This window comes from Lepidochelys kempii, chromosome 27, assembly GCF_965140285.1.
Source record: "Lepidochelys kempii isolate rLepKem1 chromosome 27, rLepKem1.hap1, whole genome shotgun sequence".
NCBI classification, from domain to species: Eukaryota; Metazoa; Chordata; order Testudines; family Cheloniidae; genus Lepidochelys; species Lepidochelys kempii.
In genome coordinates, this window is record NC_136406.1 from 3,665,908 (window position 1) to 3,688,117 (window position 22,210).

Below are 22,210 nucleotides of genomic sequence, written 5' to 3' on the forward strand. Positions count from 1 at the left end.
GAACTCAAATTGTCTATTCTTCCCATGCTCACTCTATTGTCTGAACATCTGACTTCAAGCCCTGTGTTTAAGCCACAAGTCCTTCCCTTTCCTCCCAAAAATTTCAGAATTCCAGTTTTTAAGAAAAAAAACAGGATTCAACTAGAATGTCTGGGGAACAATTAAACTCATCTTTGAAAAAGTGTGTCCATTTAAGCATATTAGAAAGTTCTAGTATCTATTAGAGTTTTGCTTGAATTGATACAGGTTTTGTCTCTAAAATGACCATATTAAAAAAAAAAATCCACACAAGGTTAATAATTACTAACAAGTGTAATTTATTTGAACACACTTTTGCCCATTCGGTTATGTTCTCTTATTTTTCTCTTGGCAGTAGCTAATTTCTTATATGACACCAGCATCAAGGCTGCAAGAAAACTGTCCATGTTATTTGTCACATTAATTAGCAATTACTCTTTGGGTGAAGAGTTAAATGCTTTCTAAAAGTTTCCCTGGTCTTTTGTTCATTGTTGTTGTTCAGGTTGTTGGTTTTTTTCTTCCTTTCTTTTTTGTCCTCTAGTCACTATCAGTCTAGTTTCAGTGAACAGAATGCCACGTAGTCAGCAAGCCATGTGATGGAGTGCACCAAGGTGCTTTTCTCACGAAGCCCAGGACTGTTTCAACCACAACAGTGCCTGCAGACCTTTCAAACCATAGCACTGGAAGAAGCATCTTTAAGTCAGAAAAGTGGAAATTTATGAACTGAAGCCAAGGTTTAAAGCTTTAAGTTCTTCTAGAGAGTCAATGGCTCATGGAATCAAGCCTTTTCCCAGATCAGAACTGGTTCTGCCAGCCTCTAGTGGCAGTTCCCCTTACGTCCACAGTGTTACCCGAAATTGGGCCAGCTAGTAAGCTTAGGGAGGACTAATGACCCACAGAGTTTGGAAGAAAGCAACACGTTTATTATACTGATAGCTAAGCTCAAAAGAAGGGGGAGAGGGGTCACACACACACTCGCATACTCATGCTCCCAGGACAGGCAAGGCACTGGAGATGTCAGGATCCTTCAAGGAAAGTGTTCCACAGCACAGCAATGGACAGTGCAATGAAAGTAAGTCTTCCCGAGGCACGATGGAATGCAACGCGGCGAACCACTGGCCAGGCGGTCCGGGCAAAGGGCCTTCACGGAAGGTACAATCTTGTGAGTGCACTCCTGAGCACATGGCCCCTTCCCCTTTTAAGGACCTGCTCCGCATGGCCTGCGACTAAAGGTGACTTGGCCGCGTCTGGTTGGTCACACTCCACCTCGGCCAGTGTCCATGCAGTGTCCATGCATTGGGCATGTGAACACTGCCTAATCAGAGTCCCAGACACTTTGTCTACCTGGGAGCTCTTCTGATCTTCCAGGTGCTCAAGCAGCCTATTCAACCCACAAGCATTCCAGGAGGGAGGGGGAGGGGGAAAGCCACTTCACAAGTAGATCACACAGATCACAGCTGCTCCAACACCACACAGGTGTCCTGGCTGGAGCTGAATCCTACGCACCACCAACATATGAACCATACAGTTCAAGGACCTCTAAGGTCAGAGTGCTCTAGCAGTGTATTACTGCACAGAATCCATTCTGCATTCACATCAAAGTAATCTCGTATCTTCTGTGCCAACAATAACCTGACTACTAATCAGAGAACACAAACAGAAGCAGCAGAAGATTTCGTAAAATTGTCAACCGATCTTATCAACCAATGTGTTACTATGTTTAATGATCATCTTGTATGAAACCCTGAATCAAGAGACATGTCCCTTCTGCACCTGCAGAGCCAGAGTTTCATAGAGCCATAGAAATGTAGGGCTCAAAAGGTCCTCATATCAGTGATCAAGACATGGGCAGTCATGCCTCAGAGCCAGAATCAGAGACCAGCTGCCAGAACCAAGGGTCACGGAGCCAGAGTCAGAAGTAAGGAATCCAAGCCGAGGGTTCGGAATGGGTTACCTGAAGTGAGGGGCCAGGGCAGGGAACATGCAGGAGCCATCAGGAATGCTTCAGCAGCTGCTGAACTGCTTCTACTGCTAGGCCAAAGAGCCAGTCTGCTGACTTTTCCAATCAATCAGGCAGGCAAAGCCGATCAGGCCACCTATTACAGGCCAGCTGTACTCATTAGGGTGCTGGGAGACTGGCTCTGATGCAGGACCTGATTTCTGACACCCCAAGAAGTCATCAAGTCCAGCCTCCTGCACTGAGCCAGGACCAAGTAAACAAAACGGTTACCTACCTTTCATAACTATTGTTCTTCAAGATGAATTGCTCATGTCCATTCCATTGTAGGTGTGCACACGCCCACATACATGACTGGAGACTTTTGCCTTAGTGGTACCCATAGGGCCGGATGTGGTGCCCTTTGGATCGCCACACTCATGGCACAGTATATAAGGCGCCACTGGCCCCGCGCCTCTCAGTTCCATCTTGCCGACAAGTCAGAGAGAGGGGCAAGAGGGCGGGTAATGGAATGGGACATGAGCAACGCATCTCAAAGAACAACAGTTACAAAAGCTAGGTAACCGTTTTTTCTTCTTCAAGTGCTTGCTCGTGTCAATTCCACTGTAGGTAACTCACAAGCAGAATCCTCAGAGGTAGGCTCGGAGTTCACAGTCTTGCAGTTTGGAGGACTGCTCTGCTGAAACCAGCACCTGAGCGAGGAAGGCCATCGATGATGCCTGCTCCCTAGTCGACTGAGCCGTCACGATCACTGGCGGGGTTACCTTCATCAGCTCATAGCAGTAGCGCATGCTCACCGTGATCCAGGATGATATTCTCTGGGTAGACACTGGGCAACCCTTCATCCGGTCCGCAACAGCAACGAACAGTTGCATAGACTTATGGAACAGCTTCATCCTCTCTGTGTAGAAGACCAGAGCCCGCCAGACATCCAGAGTATGCAGCCTGCATTCCTCATCCATAGTATGAGGCTTCGGGCAGAAGACCAGTAGGTATATGTCCTGACCAGTATGGAACTGGGAGATGGCCTTGCGCAGAAAAGCTGGGTGCGGACGCAGCTGGACTTTGTCCTTATAGAAGATCATATAAGACGGCTCTGACATGAGTGCTCTGATCTCAGACACCCTACGGGCCAAAGTTATAGCAACCAAAAAGGAGACCTTTCAGGAGAGAAGCAGAAGGGAGCAGGAAGCCAGAGGCTCAAAGGGGGGCCCTGAGAGCCTGGACAGCACAAGCTTCAGGTCCCAAGCAGGAACCGGGTCCCTGACATGCGGGTAAAGGTCTTCCAGACCTTTCAGGAACCGCATTGTCATGGGATGTGCAAAGATTGATCTGCAGTGAAACAGAGGATGGAAAGTCGAAATGGCTGCCAGGTGCACCCTGACGGAGGACACTGACAGGCCCTGAAGCTTACGGTGCAGCAAACAGTCCAGGATGTCCTGCAGGGGGGCCTCTTCCGCCCAGATGCGGCAATCCGAGGCCCAACATGTGAACCGCTCCCACTTAGCCACGTAGGTAGCCCTTGTGGAGGGTTTCCTGCTGCCCAGCAGAACCTGCTGGACACCGGCAGAACCCTGCTGTTCTTCCCTGCTCAGCCATGCAGAAACCAAGCCATCAAGTGCAGCACTGCCAGGTTCAGACGCAGCAGATTCCCGTGGTTCTGGGACAGCAGATCTGTCCAAAGAGGCAGCTGCAAGGGGTAGCTGCCGAAAGACTCAGGAGCATGGCGAACGAGTGCTGCCGAGGTTATGCCAGGCCAATGAGAATGACCATCACTCTGTCTTGCTTCACCTTGAGCAGGACTCTCTAGATTAACAGCACAGGTGGGAAGTGTGGTCAGCACTCTGAGCACAGAATCTGGAAGGTTTCCGACTGGGAGCCCTTGTCCAGCAGAGAGCAGAACATGTGGCACTTCCTGTTCTGTCTGGACGCAAACAGGTCCACCCGGGGAGTCCACCACCTGTGGCAAACTAGGCTTACCATCTCCGAGTGGAGCGACCATTCATGGTGAGACAAGAAGGTTCTGCTGAGGCAATCCGCCAGGACTTTCTTGGCTCTGGGCAGGTGGGTGGCCAGCAAATAAATGGTGTGCTGCACACAAAAGACCCAGAGGTGGAGCACTTCCAGACAGAGGGCCAAAGAGCTGGCGCTGCCCTGCCTGTTGATGTAGTACATTGCGGCAGTATTGTCCATCAGGACCTGCATCTTCCTGCACCTGCCTTCCAGGTGGGGCAAGAAAGCCTGGCACACCAGCCAAACCGCCCTGAGCTCCCTGACATTGATATGGAGGGCTAGGTCAGGTTGGAGCCAATAACCCTGGGTGTTGAGCTCACCCAGATGGGCCCTCCAGCCCAGGTCCGACACATCCGAGACCAAGGTGAGCAAGGGTGACGGGATCACGAAGGGGACTTGGAATCCTGCCACCAGTCCAGGGCGGAGAGGACGTGGTTCAGCACTGTGACCATTCGATCCAGGGGGTGCTTGCTTGGAACTTAGACCAAGGCCAGCCACGCTTGCAGGGGCCTTAGATGAAGGCGGGCATGACTTACCACTTAGGTGCATATGGCCATGTGGCCCATCAGACTTATGTGGCTGATCAAGTATGACAGCTTGAAAGCGCTCTTCCGGTAGGAAGGCTCTAGCCCCCGTGGAGTCGAGAACTCTATGTGTTGAACAGGTGTTAATGTGGATTTTTCTGTTTATTAGGAGACCCAGATCACTGCAGGTGGAGGACACCAGATTGAGGCTCCTCTGGACGTGCTCCGGAGACCTGACCTTGATAAGCCAATTGTCGAGAAAGGGGAAGATCTGGACCTTTCGACACCTCAGGTAAGCCGTCACCAGTGCCACGCATTTCGTGAACACACTGGGGGCAGAGGATGGACAAGCCAAAGAGTAGCGCCATAAACTGGAAGTGGTGCCCCGCCACTATGAAACACAGGAAACATCCACGTCCCAGGAATATGGAGACATTAAAGTAAGGAGTCCTTCAAATTTAGAACAGCATACCAGTCCCCCGGATCCAGGGAAGGGAAGATGGAGGCTAGGGATACCATGTGGAATTTCAACTTTGTGAGCGACTTGTGGAGTCTCCGCAAGTCCAGAATGCGTCTGAGTCCCCCTTTTGCCTTCAGGAGTAGGAATTAGCGGAAGTAGAATCCTCTTCCTTGCATAGCCCAAGAAACCTCCTCCACAGCCCCTAGACATAGGAGGTTCTTGATCTCTTGAATGAGGAGTTGCTCATGGAAAGGGTCCCTAAAGAGGGACAGGGAACTTGGGGCGAGGGGGTGGGAAGGAGAGGCAGCCAAAAATTACAGGGTGTATCCCCGAGCCACTATGTCCAGGACCCAATGGTCTGACATAACCCACGACCAGGCCACGCAGTAGGGAAAAGGCGGTCTAGGAACGGATGGAAAGGATTCGGGCAGTTGGCTGGTGCGTCACACCCAAGCGCACCCTCAAAATAAGCACTTCTGGCCCCCGGTGCTTAGCTGGGCCAGGCTGTGCAAGAGACTTGGACGACAAAGAGCAGCAGCAGTTAAACCAGGTGTCCGTTTTTCTCGCACGCCCGAGCTGAGGCTGCCACTGTTTAGGTGGCGGAGGAGGCCGGAACGGCTGCCTGGGCGTCTGAAGAGTGGCACCCCTAGGGAGCAAAGGGTTGCCCTCGTACCCTTCAGGACATGCAAATATACATCTGTTTGGTGGGAAAACAAGCCGACACTGTCAAACGGGAGGTCCTGAATAGACGCCTGCATCTCCTGAGACAGGCCAGTGGTCTGGAGCCAGGAACTGCCCCGCAAGACCACCGCTGAGGCAACCACTCAAGCAGCTGAATCTGCTGCATCGCAGGCCATCTGGAGAGAGCACCGGACCACTGCGGTCCCCTCTTCCACCAGGGTTGCAAACTCCTGGGCTGCCTCCTGGGACATGGAGTCCTTGAATTTGAGGAGACAGTCCCACAAGTTAAAACTGTAGCAAGCCAAGATGGCCTGGTGGTTTGCCACCCGAAACTGGAGGCTGACTGTAGAATTAATTTTTTGACCCAACAAATCCAGTCTTATCCTATTTATTCTTAGGGGTGGAACTGGTGAGTCCTTGCTTGTCCCTTTTGTTGGTCGCCAACACGACCAACGACCCCAGTGGCGGATTAGTGCACAAGTACTCAAACACTTTTTCAGGAAAGTAGTACTTCTTTTCTGCCCTTTTAGAGGTGGGCAGGATGGAGGATGGGGTCTGCCGGATGGTTTGGGAAATGTTCAAGACCCCCTCCGTTAAGGCTGTGAGTTAGTCATGGAGGTCGGAAGTCACAGATTCCATGACTTCCCATGACTTCTGCAGCAGCTGCTGCACCTGGCCAAGTAGCAGCTAGGCAGCCCCTGCCCCTGTCGCACTGGCTGCTGCGGGGGGGGGGGGGGGGGGGGGGGGGGGGGAGGCACGGTGCAAGGTAGGGAGCCTTCCGGCTCCACCAAGCCCCTTTGCCACCAGCACCAGTGGGGGTCCCTGGCCATGAGGCTCCCCCACCCCCACCCAGCCCGCCCCCTCCCCCAGCACCCATGGGCAGCCCCCTAGCCCCAGTTTTAGTCAAGGGGTTCTAGTAAAAGTCATGAACAGGTCACGGGCCGTGAATTTTTTGTTTACTGCCTGTGACCTGTCCATGATTTTACTAAAAATACCCGTGACTAAAATGTAGCCTTACCCCTCAGGTTTCAGAACAGCAGCCATGTTAGTCTGTATTTGCAAAAAGAAAAGGAGTACTTGTGGCAACTTAAAGACTAACAAATTTATTTGAGCATAAGCTTTCGTGAGCTACAGCTCACTTCATTGGATGCATTCAGTGGAAAATACAGTGAGGAGATTTATATACACAGAGAACATGAAACAATGGGTGTTGTTATACACACTGTAAGGAAAGTGATCACTTAAGATAATCTAATACCAGCAGGAGAGCGGGGGGTGGGGGGGAGCCTCATGGCCAGGGACCCCCACTGGTGCTGGTGGCAAAGGGGCTTGGTGGAGCCATTTCCACCAGTCAACAAGAACATCTGGTGAACAGTGTTCACCAACGGGAATAAACAAAGCCCGTTGCCAACTGTGTCCACATATCTATTCAGGGGACACCATCATAGGGCCTAATCACATCAGCCACACTATCAGAGGCTCGTTCACCTGCACATCCACCAATGTGATATATGCCATCATGTGCCAGCAATGCCCCTCTGCCATGTACATTGGTCAAACTGGACAGTCTCTACGTAAAAGAATAAATGGACACAAATCAGATGTCAAGAATTATAACATTCATAAACCAGTCGGAGAACACTTCAATCTCTCTGGTCACTCCATTACAGACCTAAAAGTTGCAATATTACAACAAAAAGACTTCAAAAACAGACTCCAACGAGAGACTGCTGAATTGGAATTAATTTGCAAACTGGATACAATTAACTTAGGCTTGAATAGAGACTGGGAGTGGATGGGTCATTACACAAAGTAAAACTATTACCCCATGTTTATCTCCCCCCCCCCCACACTCGCCCCACTGTTCCTCAGACGTTCATGTCAACTGCTGGAAATGGCCCGCCTTTATTATCACTACAAAAGGTTTTCTCCCTCCTCCCCCCGCTCTCCTGCTGGTATTAGCTTATCTTAAGTGATCACTCTCCTTACAGTGTGTATGGTAACACCCATTGTTTCATGTTCACCGTGTATATAAACCTTACCCCTCGTGTACCAAGAGCGCAATCCGGGCTGGGGGAGGATGTGGAGAGCACATTAAATAACGTATCCATCTGCTCCTCCATCTCCTCCGCCTTGAGGCCCAAGCTAGATGCCACCCTGTGGAGCAGTGCCTGATGCTCGTGGAAATCGTCTCATGGGCTAGTTCTGGAAGGCTCCGCCCGCCACTTCCTCATCTGGAGGGACGACGACAACAGGACAACCAGGGGAGGTCCAGCAGCATCCTCACCCGTCAGGGAGGGCAGCTCCTCAATCGCAGCGGCCACCTCAATTGCAGCATAGTGGGGGTCCTGCCTTCGACGTGTCTGACACAGCAACCAAGGGCTGGAGGGAGTGGGGCACTGGCATGACAGGGATGCCCCATCCATTCCAATAAGGCCATTGGGTCAGCCACTGGCTCTGCTGCCAGGTTGGCACTGATGCCACAGACACACCCTCCAGAGCCCAATCACGTTGCCTGGGTGAGGGGCTGAATTGTGCCTTTGAGCCTGAGAAGTCGTCACCCTCCAGCGACCAGGGCAGGACTGTGGAGGCTTGAGTGATGGCTCACGGTCACTGCCAGAGACTGGTGCGAGGAACAGTCCGACCAGTGTCAGGGGTAGGGGGAGCAGTGCCGTGTCGGGGAACGCCCTCGAGCTCTCAGCAACGGCGACTGAAGGCACGATAAAGACTGGTGCCAGGAAGATCGACGATGCTTCGGCACCACGATGGGGATCGGAAGCATGGTGCCAATGACTTGTAGCGGCGAGCTGGAGACCTGGGTGGATGCAGAGACCAAGAATGTAGCGACCTAGGGCTTTGTCCTGGCTCCGGAGGCCAGTGGAGCTCGCCTGTTTTGTGCGAGGCCTTGCCGGTGGGCTTGCCCTCACAGGGAGCCTTATCCGGGTCCACAGCCACACGCAGTGTCAGCTGCAGCAGAGGTACTCTCAGCTCTCCAGGTGCTGGGGCCTTGCAGGGGGTCGACTTCCAACCCAGGAAGTTTTTGGAAAGTATAGGGGACGATTTCCTGGTGCAAGTGCTGGAGGAACCAACTAGGGGCAGAGCTCTTCTTGACCTGCTGCTCACAAATCAGGAAGAATTAGTAGGGGAAGCTAAAGTGGATGGGAACCTCAGAGGCAGTGACCATGAGATGGTTGAGTTCAGGATCCTGACACAGGGAAGAAAGGAGAGCAGCAGAATACGGACCGTGGACTTCAGAAAAGCAGACTTTGACTCCCTCAGGGAACTGATGGGCAGGATCCCCTGGGAGAATAACATGAAGGGGAAAGAAGTCCAGGAGAGCTGGCTGTATTTTAAAGAATCCTTATTGAGGTTACAGGGACAAACCATCCCGATGTGTAGAAAGAATAGTAAATATGGCAGGCGACCAGATTGGCTCAACAGTGAAATCCTTGCTGATCTTAAACACAAAAAAGAAGCTAACAAGAAGCGGAAGATTGGACAAATGACCAGGGAAGAGTATAAAAACATTGCTCAGGCATGCAGGAGTGAAATCAGGAAGGCCAAATCACACTTGGAGTTGCAGCTAGCAAGAGATGTGAAGAGTAACAAGAAGGGTTTCTTCAGGGATGTTAGCAACAAGAAGAAAGTCAAGGAAAGTGTGGGCCCCTTACTAAATGAGGGAGGCAACCTAGTGGCAGAGGATGTGGAAAAAGCTAATTACTCAATGCGTTTTTTGCCTCTGTCTTCACAAACAAGGTCAGCGCCCAGACTGCTGCACTGGGCAGCACAGCATGCGGAGGAGGTGACCAGCCCTCTGTGGAGAAAGAAGTGGTTCAGGACTATTTAGAAAGGCTAGATAAGCACAAGTCCATGGAGCTGGATGCGCTGCATCCGAGAGTGCTAAAGGAGTTGGTGGATGTGATTGCAGAGCCATTGGCCATTATCTTTGAAAACTCATGATGATCGGGGGTGGTCCCGGACGACTGGAAAAAGGCTAATATAGTGCCCAGCTTTTAAAAAGGGAAGGAGGAGGATCCTGGAAACTACAGGCCAGTCAGCCTCACCTCAATCCCTGGAAAAATCATGGAGCAGGTCCTCAAGGAATCAATTCTGAAGCACTCAGAGGAGAGGAAAGTGATCAGGAACAGTCAGCATGGATTCACGAAGGGCAAGTCATGCCTGACTAATCTAATTGCCTTCTATGACGAGATAACTGGCTTTGTGGACGAGGGGAAAACAGTGGACGTGTTATTCCTTGACTTTAGCAAAGCTTTGGACATGGTCTCCCACAGTATTCTTGCCAGCAAATTAAAGAAGTATGGGCTGGATGAATGGACTATAAGGTGGATAGAAAGCTGGCTAGATTGTTGGGCTCGACGGGTAGTGATCAATGGCTCCATTTCTAGTTGGCAGCCGGTATCAAGTGGAGTGCCCCAGGGGTCAGTGCTGGGGCCGGTTTAGTTCAATATCTTCATTAATGATCTGGAGGATGGCGTGGATTGCACCCTCAGCAAGTTTGCAAATGACACTAAACTGGGAGGAGTGGTAGATACGCTGGAGGGTAGGGATAGGATACAGAGGGACCTAAAAAAAATTAGAGGATTGGGCCTAAAGAAATCTGATGAAGTTCAACAAGGACAAGTGCAGAGTCCTGCACTTAGGACGGAAGAATCCCATGCACCGCTACAAACTACGGACCGAATGGCTAGGCAGCAGTTCTGCAGAAAAGGACCTAGGGGTTACAGTGGATGAGAAGCTGGATATGAGTCAACAGTGTGCCCTTGTTGCCAAGAAGGCTAACAACATTTTGGGCTGTATAAGTAGGGGCACTGCCAGCAGATCGAGGGACGTGATCGTTCCCCTCTAGTCGACCTTGGTGAGCCCTCATCTGGAGTACTGTGTCCAGTTTTGGGCCCCACACTACAAGAAGGGTGCGGAAAAATTGGAAAGAGTCCAGCGGAGGGCTACAAAAATGATTAGGGGACTGGAACACATGACTTATGAGGAGAGGCTGAGGGAACTGGGATTGTGTGCTAATGAAGTATGAGGTTGAAAAGGATCCTAAAGGGAGCGGGAAAGAATCCCCTAATTATCCTTCATGTGGGAACAAATGATACCGGTAGATTTCCGCTGGAACATATCAAGGGAGATTATGCTAGGCTGGGGAAGACGCTTAAGGAAATTGAGGCTCAGGTGATCTTTAGTTGGATTCTGCCTGTTCCTAGAGAAGGGCAACTAAGGTGTGACAAGATTATGACTATCAATAGATGGTTTAGGCAGTGGTGCTATAAGGAGGGCTTTGGGGTTTATGGCCACTGGGAGGCCTTCATGGACAGAGGACAGTTCTCTCAGGATAGACCTCATCTGAGTAGGGAAGGAAATAGACTTCTAGGATGGAAGCTGGCACAACTGATTAAGAGAGCTTTAAACTAGGAATTTGGGGGAGATGGTTGGGAGAAGTCCAGGTAATCCCCATGTCAGATTTTAGCATTGAGAGGGAAGAAAAAGTAAGAAAGGATACAGCCGTGGGTAGGAGAATGGACATAAGGAGGAAGGGCAGTGTGGATACCAGTCTAACAGGTCACACTGGCTGTAGAATGACCGGGCCCAATCGGGTACAGAACGTGAGCGAGGCCGAACAGCAGGAATGAAGACGTTTGTGCACCAAAGCAAGGAGCCTGGGTGACAAAATGGAGGAACTAGAGTTACTGGTGCAGGAAGCGAAACCAGCTATTCTAGGGGGAACGGAAACAGGGTGGAAGAGTCGTCACGACTGGGCTACGGGTATCGAAGGGTCTGTGCTGTTTAGGAAAGACAGAAATAAAGGCAAAGGTGGGGGAGTAGCACTGTGTATCAATGATGAGGTAGAATGTAAAGAAATAAGAAGCGATGGAATGGATAAGACAGAGTCCATCTGGGCAAAAATCACATTGGGGAAGAAAATTACTAGAGCCTCCCCTGGATAGTGCTTGGGGTGGGCTAGAGACCGCCGGGATCTATGTTGGATATGGATAGAGACCTCTTTAATGTTTTTAATGAAGTAAATACTAATAGAAACTGCGTGATCATGGGAGACTTTAACTTCCCAGATACAGACTGGAGGACGAGTGCTAGTAATAATAATGACAGGTTTCAGAGTAGCAGCCGTGTTAGTCTGTATTCGTAAAAAGAAAAAGGAGTATTTGTGGCACCTTAGAGACTAACAAATTTATTTGAGCGTAAGCTTTCATGAGCTACAGCTCATTTCATCGGATGCATTAATAATTAATAATAATAATAGGGCTCAGATTTTCCTAGATGTGATAGCTGATGGATTCCTTCATCAAGTAGTTGCTGAACCGACTAGAGGGGATGCCACTTTAGATTTGGTTTTGGTGAGTAGTGAGGACCTCATAGAAGAAATGGCTGTAGGGGACAATCTTGGTTCAAGTGATCATGAGCCAATTCAGTTCAAACTGAACAGAAAGACAAACAAAAATAAATCTGTGACTAGGGTTTTTGATTTCAAAAGGCCTGACTTTCAAAAATTAAGGAAATTAGTTAGGGAAGTGGATTGGACTGAAGAACTGATGGACCTAAAGGCAGAGGAGGCCTGGGATTACTTCAAGTCAAAGCTGCAGAGGCTATCAGAAGCCTGCATCCCAAGAAAGGGGAAAAAATTCATAGGCAGGAGTTGTAGACCAAGCTGGATGAGCAAGCATCTCAGAGAGATGATTAAGAAAAAGCAGAAAGCCTACAAGGAGTGGAAGATGGGAGGGATCAGCAAGGAAAGCTACCTTATTGAGGTCAGAACATGTAGGGATAAAGTGAGAAAGGCTAAAAGTCAAGTAGAGTTGGACCTTGCAAAGGGAATTAAAAGCAATAGTAAAAGGTTCTATAGCCATATAAATAAGAAAAGAGAGAAAGAGAGAAAGAAAGAAAGAAAGAAGTGGGACCGCTAAACACTGAGGATGGAGTGGAGATTAAGGATAATCTAGGCATGGCCCAATATCTAAACAAATACTTTGCCTCAGTCTTTAATGAGGCTAATGAGGATCTTCAGGATAATGGTAGCATGACAAATGGGAAGGAGGATATGGAGGTAGATATTACCATATCTGAGGTAGAAGCGAATATCGAACAGCTTAATGGGACTAAATCAGGGGGCCTGGATAATCTTCATCCAAGAATATTAAAGGTATTGGCACATGAAATTGCAAGCCCATTAGCAAAATTTTTTAATGAATCTGTAAACTCAGGGGTTGTACCATATAATTGGAGAATTGCTAACACAGTTCCTATCTTTAAGAAAGGAAAAAAAAGTGATCCTGGTACAGGCCTGTTAGTTTGACATCAGTAGTATGCAAGGTCTTGGAAAAAATTTTGATGGAAAATGTAGTTAAGAACATTGGGGTCAATGATAAATGGGACAAAATACAACATGGTTTTACAAAAGGTAGATCGTGCCAAACCAACCTGATCTCCTTCTTTGAGAAGGTAACAGATTCTTTAGACAAAGGAAATGCAGTGGATCTAATTTACCTCGATTTCAGTAAGGCGTTTGATACTGTGCCACATGGGGAATTATTAGTTAAATTGGATAAGATGGGGATCAATAGGAAAATTGAAAGGTGGATAAGGAATTCGTTAAAGGGGAGACCACAACAGGTCCTACTGAAAGGTGAACTGTCAGGCTGGAGGGAGGTTACCAGTGGAGTTCCTCAGGGATCCGTTTTGGGACCAATCTTATTTAATCTTTTTATTACTGATCTTGGCACAAAAAGTGAGAGTGCGCTAATAAAGTCTGCAGATGATACAAAGCTGTGAGGTATTGCCAATTTAGAGAGAGACCAGGATATCATACAGGGAGATCTGGGTGACCTTGTAAACTGGAGTAATAGTAATAGGATGAAATTTAATAGTGAGAAGTGTAAGGTCATGCATTTAGGGATTAATAACAAGAATTTTAGTTATAAGCTGGGGATGCATCAATTAGAAGTAACAGAGGAGGAGAAGGACTTTGGAGTATTGGTTGATCACAGGATGACTATGAGTCGCCAATGTGATATGGCCGTGAAAAAAGCTAATGCGGTCTTGGGATGCATTAGGCGAGGTATTTGCAGTAGAGATAAGGAGGTGTTAGTACCGTTATACAAGGCACTGGTGAGACCTCGTCTGGAATACTGTGTGCAGTTCTGGACTCCCATGTTTAAGAAGGATGAATTCAAACTGGAACAGGTACAGAGAAGGGCTACTAGGATGATCCGAGGAATGGAAAACCTGTCTTATGAAAGGAGACTCAAGGAGCTTGGATTGTTTAGCCTAACCAAAAAAAGGTTGAGAGGAGATATGATTTCTCTCTATAAATATATTAGAGGGATAAATACCAGAGAGGGAGAGGAATTATTTAAGTTCAGTAACACTGTGGACACAAGAACTAATGGATAGAAACTGGTCATCAGGAAGTTTAGACTAGAAATTAGACAAAGGTTTCTAACCATCAGAGGAGTGAAGTTTTGGAATAGCCTTCCAAGGGAAGCAGTGGGAGCAAAAGACTTACCTGGCTTTAAGATTAAACTCGATAAGTTTATGGAGGAGATGGTATCATGGGATACTATGATTTTGGCAATTAATTGATCTTTAAATATTCATGGTAAATAGGCGCAATGGCCTATGATGGGATGTTAGATGGGATGGGATCTGAGTTACTACAGAGAATTCTTTCCTGGGTATCTGGATGGTGAATCTTGCCCATATGCTCAGGGTTCAGCTGATCACCATATTTGGGGTCAGGAAGGAATTTTCCTCCAGGGCAGATTGGAAGAGGCCCTGGAGGTTAGTCGTCTTCCTCTGTAGCATGGGGCACGGGTTGCTTGCTGGAGGATTCTCTGCTCCTTGAAGTCTTTAAACCATGATTTGAGGACTTCAATAGCTCAGACATAGGTGAGAGGTTTATCGCAGGAGTGGGTGGGTGAGACTCTGTGGCATGCATTGTGCAGGAAGTCAGACTAGATGATCATAATGGTCCCTTCTGATCTTAATATCTATGAATCTATGTTTAGACTATGGAAGAGAAGAATGAGGGGGGATTTGATAGCTGCTTTCAACTACCTGGGGGTGAGGGATAGCTCAGTGGTTTGAGCATTAGCCTGCTAAACCCAGGGTTGTGAGTTCAATCCTTGAGGGGGCCATTTAGGAAATTGGGGATTGGTCCTCTTTTTGGGGGGAAGGGATAGCTCAGTGGTTTGAGCATTGGCCTGCTAAACCCAGGGTTGTGAGTTCAATCTTTGAGGGGGCCATTTAGGGATCTGGGGCAAAAACTAGGGATTGGTCCTGCTTTGAGCAGGGGGTTGGACTAGATGACCTCCTGAGGTCCCTTCCAACTCTGATATTCTATGATTCTATGACTGCACCACTGGCCTAGGCCCTTTACTGCTCCCCGGAGTCAGTGGCAGGTCCTTTCGGGGGAGAAACTCCCTAAGGTCAAACTCTTTAGCGGGTCTGGAGAGGGTATAAGGCCTGAGCAGGGTCCTTTGCCCAGAGCCCCTTGGTTGGGCTTATTTGGTGCCGCCTTCTTAGTCTTTTTGTTTGGCACCGGTGACAGGGATCGGTGCCAGGAGGATCCCAATGCCAGGGGTGCACTACACACTAAAGTTGAAGCACTGGGTGCCAGCTCGGACTGCGCTGCTGTAGTAGGAAGAGAACCTGAGACGTAAGCCCATGTATCAGAGGCCTGGCATGAGGCAGGACCTGCTCACAGAATCTGGCAAGAACAGGACTGATACTGCAAACATACACATTCCTAAGAAGTGCTAGTCACAGAATACTCAAGCAAACACATCCCAATATCAAGGACAGTATAAAAACATTCCCCAAGGATAACAGGAACACACTGAACCCTCCTAGAAGATAAAGTCAGGATGACAGTATGTAATAAAGATGTTCTGATTGAACCACAAGGTGATAACTAGCCACATCAGAGGGCAGTGATTAACTATGTAAGAGGCAGTACTAACTTGTTTGTATCAGGGTATAAAGATGCATCTCAGAGGGAGTATCTTTGTCCAGCCGAGGAGGAAATGGAAGGTCCTGCCATTCACTGAGCTGCGTCCATTGTCATGGGCATACATGTCTTTGTATCTTCAGAGTCTGCCAGGAGCTATTACATGCGTTGTCAACAATAAACCTGGCCTGGTGCCTTCATACCTTAACAGATCTTGTGGTCACTGGGCGGTTTGCTCGAGGTTACTGTGATGACTGACTGTGCAGAGCTGGGGCAGCACACAGAGAGCACAAACATAAACATCTAACCACAGCCAGCTCTGAAGCAGGGCACAGAACAGCCTGCATCACAACGGCATTCTCTTTGTGTCCGCAGACAAAAGTTCTGGCAGATGCGATAGCACTCCTTGATATGGGTTTCCCCGAGGCACTGTAGAAAACTCTCTTATGGGTAACTAACAGGCATAGGTCTGTTACACGAAGAGCAGGGCTTGAAACCCAGAGACGAGGGCATGCCCTGCTGGGGACAAAGTCCCCTCTGGGACTTTATCTAACTAACACTTAATGGGTACTTAAGAACGAACTAACAACGATTAAACTATTTACAGGTAAAGCACAAGACTAAGCTAGATGAGAAACCACTGACTATTTGCCAAGCAAGGGACAGAGGCGCTCCGACTGACCACCACAGGTGGTAAGAAGGAAGTGAGAGGGTGCAGGGCCGGCGGTGCCTGATACACCGCACCATGAGTGCAGCACTCCAGAGGGCGCCACAGCCAGCCCTACGGGTACCGCTAAGGCAAAAGTCTCCGACAGCCATGCACGTGGGCGTGCGCATACCTACAATGGAATAGACATGAGCAAGCACTCAAAGAAGAGCCAGACCATCCCTGACAGCTGTTTGTCCAACCTATTCTTAAAAACCTCCAGTGATGGCAATTCCACAACTTCTCTTACAAGCCTATTCCAGAGCTTAACTACCCTTATAATAGTTAGAAAGGGTTTCCTAATATCTAAACTAAGTCTTCCTTGCTGCACATTAAGTCCACAGTACTTCTTGTCCTACCTCCAGGGAGCATGCAGAACAATTGATCACAATCTTCTATAACAATGTGTTACATTTTCGCAAGATTAACATGCCCTGTGTTTAGAAATCACACCCCTGGAGAGGATATTATGCCACTGTGGACAAGCCCTTAGATGGCTGAGCTAAATCTATGCAAAGCTCTCCATACAAATCCACTTGGGACTAATAAATGGTACACAGGCTACTCCTAACAAACAAACAATGTTAATGTTTGCACAAGACAGGTATAATATAGAATCCAAAGCTGTTTAAAAAGAAAGGTCTGGAACAAAGAACTCTTGAATATTTAATTAACGTATAGTACAACAGCACTTAGATATGGTATTGTATTCTATAATTCTTTCAGTTTCAGGCTTCATCAAACAAAGGTAAATAGAGAAGGCAAAAAAAATTTTAAACTGAAATATAGTGCAGCAAATAAATCCAAGTAGGTGATAAAACTGAAAACCATTAGTCAGTCCCAACAGGGCTGCTTGCTGTGCCACATGGAGCAAAGATTATCTTGATCCTGCAAAGTTTTATGACCAGCTTTTTCCATAATGAGGAAGGACTAAAGTGATGCAGTAAACTCTGGCAGCAGCAACTTGGACTGTTAACAGGTTCCTGAGGGTCAGACTCATTGGTACTTTACAGTTCTCAAACTGACTTGTTAAGGAATTGTATTTTAATTGCTGTGTTCGAGTTGTGTAGCCAATCATCTTTATTGGTGGGGAGCAGGGCTATCATGCGTCTCAAGGCTAATAAAGCCACAGAGACACTCCTAAAAACTAGCCTAATGTGATCTTAGTAGGATTAAAATGAAAGGTTTGCAAACCTCATTTTAGTAAGGCCCATGACATTCTCATAAACAAACCAGTGAAATGTGGTCTAGATCAGTGGTTCTCAAACTAGGGCTGCCGCTTGTTCAGGGAAAGCCCCTGGCGGGCCAGGCCAGTTTGTTTACCTGCTGCGTCCGCAGGTTTGGCCAATCGCAGCTCCCACTGGCTACGGTTCACCGCCCCGGGCCAATGGGGGCTGTGGGAAGTGGCGCAGGCCAAGGGATGTGCTGGTCACCTTTCCTGAAGCCCCCATTGGGCTGGAGCGGCCAACCGCAGCCAGTGGGAGAGCAATTGGCTGAAACTGCGGACATGGCAGGTAAACAAACCGGCCCGGCCTGCCAGGGACTTTCCTTGAACAGGCGGCGGCCCTAGTTTGAGAACCACTGGTCTAGATAAAAAGAAAAGGAGGACTTGTGTCACCTTAGAGACTAAAATTTATTTGAGCACAAGCTTTCGTGAGCTACAGCTGACTTGTCGGATGCATTCTGAATGCATCCGATGAAGTGAGCTGTAGCTCATGAAAGCTTATGCTCAAATTTGTTAGTCTCTCAGGTGCAACAAGTCCTCCTTTTCTTTTTGCAGTTACAGACTAACACGGCTGCTACTCTGAAAACTGGTCTAGATGACATTACTATAAATTACAACTGGTTGAAAATCCACATACACTCCATAAACATCAAGAGCTTTGCTAAAGGCAAGGAGTATTTGCTTAGTGTAATAAGAACTACTTATGACTGGTGTCCTCTATAACGGGACTTCAACTGGAGGCAAAAATAATATGACAGATAAACTTGGAACTCTAAACCAGGAAAGGCATAGACACACTGCAGAGAGGATCCACACATCTCTATAATCCGAAGTCAGAACTTATTTTGAGACAGTCAGATCATTACCTTAGATGCCAGGTTGTCTACTAGTGCAATCATGGAGTTCTTAAAAAGTGTAGCAGCAGTCAAGGGTCGCTTGGTCACTTCTGTGATACTCAGTTTACCTTCAGGCCACATCATCTTCAACACAGGATTGGAACTAGAAGGCCAGAGTTAGAGGAAGCAGTTTGTTTACTTATGAAGATTCTAACAAGGTGTCAGTGGCAGTAAGTAATTTTACAGTGCTCTAAATTAGACAATTAACTTCTGGATCAGAGACTGATGGCAATCCCAGTTCTTTTGACAGATTGGCTAAGCCAGTACATCAGTTTGGTGCTGCAAAACTCTACTGTTTATTAGTTAATTAATTTACAGTACAAGGTTATTACTGAATACACTGGTAGTATGGCAAGCACACATTCTCCTAGCTAGATAATAGTAGACTGGAAAGTGGTTTTGAGAGATTTCCTCTTTATAGTCCTTAGTCTAGCCAGCATAAATATGTGCATAAAAGAGGGCCCAAAATTAAGATCAGTAACCTAAGAAATTAATATGAAACACTGCATAATCCACCCCTTCCTTCAAGATGCATAGTATTTTATTCCAAACCAATATATCCTGCACAAGTGATACTTTTATTGAAAATAAAGCCAAAAACATTCCAAACCAATTTTAAACTTTAACCTACGTTACTCAATCAGAAATACAGGGTAAAAATAAACAAACAAAGTCACAGTTAAATTCATGCCTTTAACAAGACTGATCCATAGCTGATCCATCGGGGGCATTATAAAAGGGAGCTGTGGGACAGAAAAGTACAGGTGGTTGTCTTGGAGAGATCTTTTCTGCCTCACAAGCAAGACAAGATAAACAGAAGATAATGGATGTAAACTGCTGCTGGGTAAGTGGAGTAAAGTAGAAGATTTGGGTTCATGGAACATTGGGCTCCCTTCTTTGGGGAGATGAGGCTGTTCGGTTTGGAAAGCCTCCACCTCAGCAGCAGGAGAAGCAACACTCCTGGTGACAGATTAGCTTGACTAGTAGGCTGGGCATTAAACTAGTAACAAAAAGGAGACAATTACAAATATAAACAAGTCATACTCAAGGCATCATGAATATAAAGAATCAAGAAGTTAAGGGACACAGAGAAAAAAAATTTTAACTGCCTATATATGGATGCGAGGAGAAATCAGAAATGCTGGTTTATGAAAAAATTTGACATAATTGGTATTACTGAAATCTCAGAGGAGTCACATGATCAGTAAGTTAAAAACCATAACAGACAACCTATTTACGCAGAACAGAGTGGGCAGAAAAGGGGTGCCATTACCATCTTCAGAGATAGACACTTCAGAAGTGAGAGACCTGGAATGCTTATGAATCAATGTACAGTATCAACTGATAAGTCACAACATGGAGTATTGGTCTGGGGTCTATAATAGATGACTAGGACAGAAAACAGGATGAACAATTCCTTAAAATATAGATCTATAATGTGTAGAAAGAAAAGCAGCATTATTCTGGGGGATTTCAGTCAGAGGGACACATGCTGCAGTCTCATGCTGCCATTAGTAAAGCATCCTATGAGTTTCTAAGAATTATAGATAATTTTCTAGCACAGGAAGTATTACACCCATCTAAAGGTAACTTTATATAATAACTCTTTCTGATGGATAAAGATGACTGACACGTAAAAATTAGTTGTTGCTTATATGGAATGATTGGTTACATTCATGTGCCAACAGAATACAGCCCAAACCAGTGATATATATTTGACACTATAAAAAGGGCCACTCTCTCAAAGCTTGAAAACAAGAAAAACTGTGGGTAGAAAAAACAAACAAAAACACAGATGTGCAAAAATAAAGTATTCTTAGACAACTGCTGACTTAGGTGCCAAAAACACTCAATTCCAGACGCTAAAGTCTTCTTCAGTTAAAAATCCTATTAAAATATTCATAAAAACAGAAAAGGAGAAGCTGAGAGCAATGATTATAAATAATTAATTATAAAATGCAGACAATTAGTAAAGGTAGAAAAGGTACCAATGAAAAAATCTGTGGCTAGTAGGGCCAGGACAGTAAGAAATTATATTTAAAAAATCAGGAACAACAAAAAATCCAAGCAGTAGTATAGGTCCATTATTAGACAGGAATGACACAGTTGTTAATAATGAGGTAGAAAAAACAGAAGTGCTCATTAATATTTCTCTCCTGTGTTTGGAAACAAGCTAGAAGGTGGAATCACATCTTTCAGTGAAAATGAAATGCTTTCTATTCTAACAGTAAATGGGCAGGGTGTTAAACAGCATCTACCAAAGTTAAACATTTTAAATCTGTAAGGCCAGATAACTTAGAACATAAGAATGGCCCTAGTGGGTCAGACCAAAGGTCCATCTAGCCCAGTATCCTGTTTTCCGACAGTGGCCCCAGAGGGAATGAACAGAACAGGGAATCATCAAGTGATCCATCCCGTCGCCCATTCCCAACTTCTGGCAAACAGAAGCTAGGGACACCATTCCTGCCCATCCTGGTTAATAGCCATTGATGGATTTATCCTCCATGAATTTATCTAGTTCTTTTTTCAACCCTGTTATAGTCTTGGCCTTCACAACATCCTCTGGCAAAGAGTTCCACAGGTTGACTGTGCGTTGTGTGAAGAAATACTTCCTTTTGTTTGTTTTAAACCTGCTGTCTATTCATTTCATTTGGTGACCCCTAGTTCTTGTGTCATGAGAAGTAGTAAACAACACTTCCTTATCTACTTTCTCTACACCAGTCGTGATTTTATAGACCTCAATCATCTTTCTCCTTAGCTGTCTCTCTTCCAAGCTGAAAAGTCCCAGTTTTATTAATCTCTCCTCATACGGAAGCTATTCCATACTCCTAATCATTTTTGCTGCCCTTTTCTGAACCTTTTCCAATATATCTTTTTTGAGATGGGGCGATCACATCTGCACACAGTATTCAAGATGTGGGCATACCATGGATTTATATAGAGGCAAGATGATATTTTCTGTCCTATTATCGATCGCTTTCTTAATTATTCCCAGCATTCTGTTCGCTTTTTTGACTGCCGCTGCACATTGAGTGGATGTTTTCAGAGAACTAGCCACATTGACTCCAAGATCTTTCTTGAGTGGTAACAGCTAATTTAGACCCCCATCATTTTATATGTATAGTTGGGATTATTCTTTCCAATGTGCATTACTTTGCATTTATCAACATTAAATTTCATCTGACACTTTGTTGCCCAGTCACCCAGTTTTGAGAGACCCTTTTGTAGCTCTTCGCAGTCTGCCTAAGTCTTAACTATCTTTAGCAATTTTGTATCATCTGCAAATTTTGCCACCTCACTGTTTACCCTTTTTTCCAGATCATTTATGAATATGTTGAATAGGACTGGGCCCAGAACAGACCCCTGGGGGACACCACCATTTACCTCTCTCCATTCTGAAAACTGACCATTTATACCTACCCTTTGTTTCTTATCTTTAACCAGTTACCAATCCATGAGAGCACCTTCCCTCTTATCCCATGGCAGCTTACTTTGTGTAAGAGCCTTTGGTGAGGGACCTTGTCAAAGGCTTTCTGAAAATTTAAGTATACTATATTCACTGGATCCCCTGGGTCCACATGCTTGTTGACCCCCTCAAAGAATTCTAGTAGTTTGGTGAGGCATGATTTCCTTTTACTAAAACCATGTTGACTCTTCCTCAACAGATAATGTTCATCTATATGTCTGACAATATTATTCATCACATCTTTAAGGAATTGGCAGATGAGCTCTCTGGGAGACTTTTGTT

The 22,210-nt window shown here is 46.5% G+C and overlaps 1 protein-coding gene across 2 annotated transcripts in view; it reads right to left on the reverse strand.

Moving 5' to 3' along the window:
- The window catches only part of MYO1D (myosin ID), a 352,821-nt gene that overhangs the window by 206,839 nt on the left and 123,772 nt on the right, over positions 1–22,210 (reverse strand). For both annotated transcript variants that reach the window (XM_073326164.2, XM_078850736.1), the window contains exon 14: positions 18,433–18,565. In XM_073326164.2, coding sequence (XP_073182265.2) covers positions 18,433–18,565 — 133 coding nt within the window. The remainder of the gene's footprint in view (positions 1–18,432; positions 18,566–22,210) is intronic.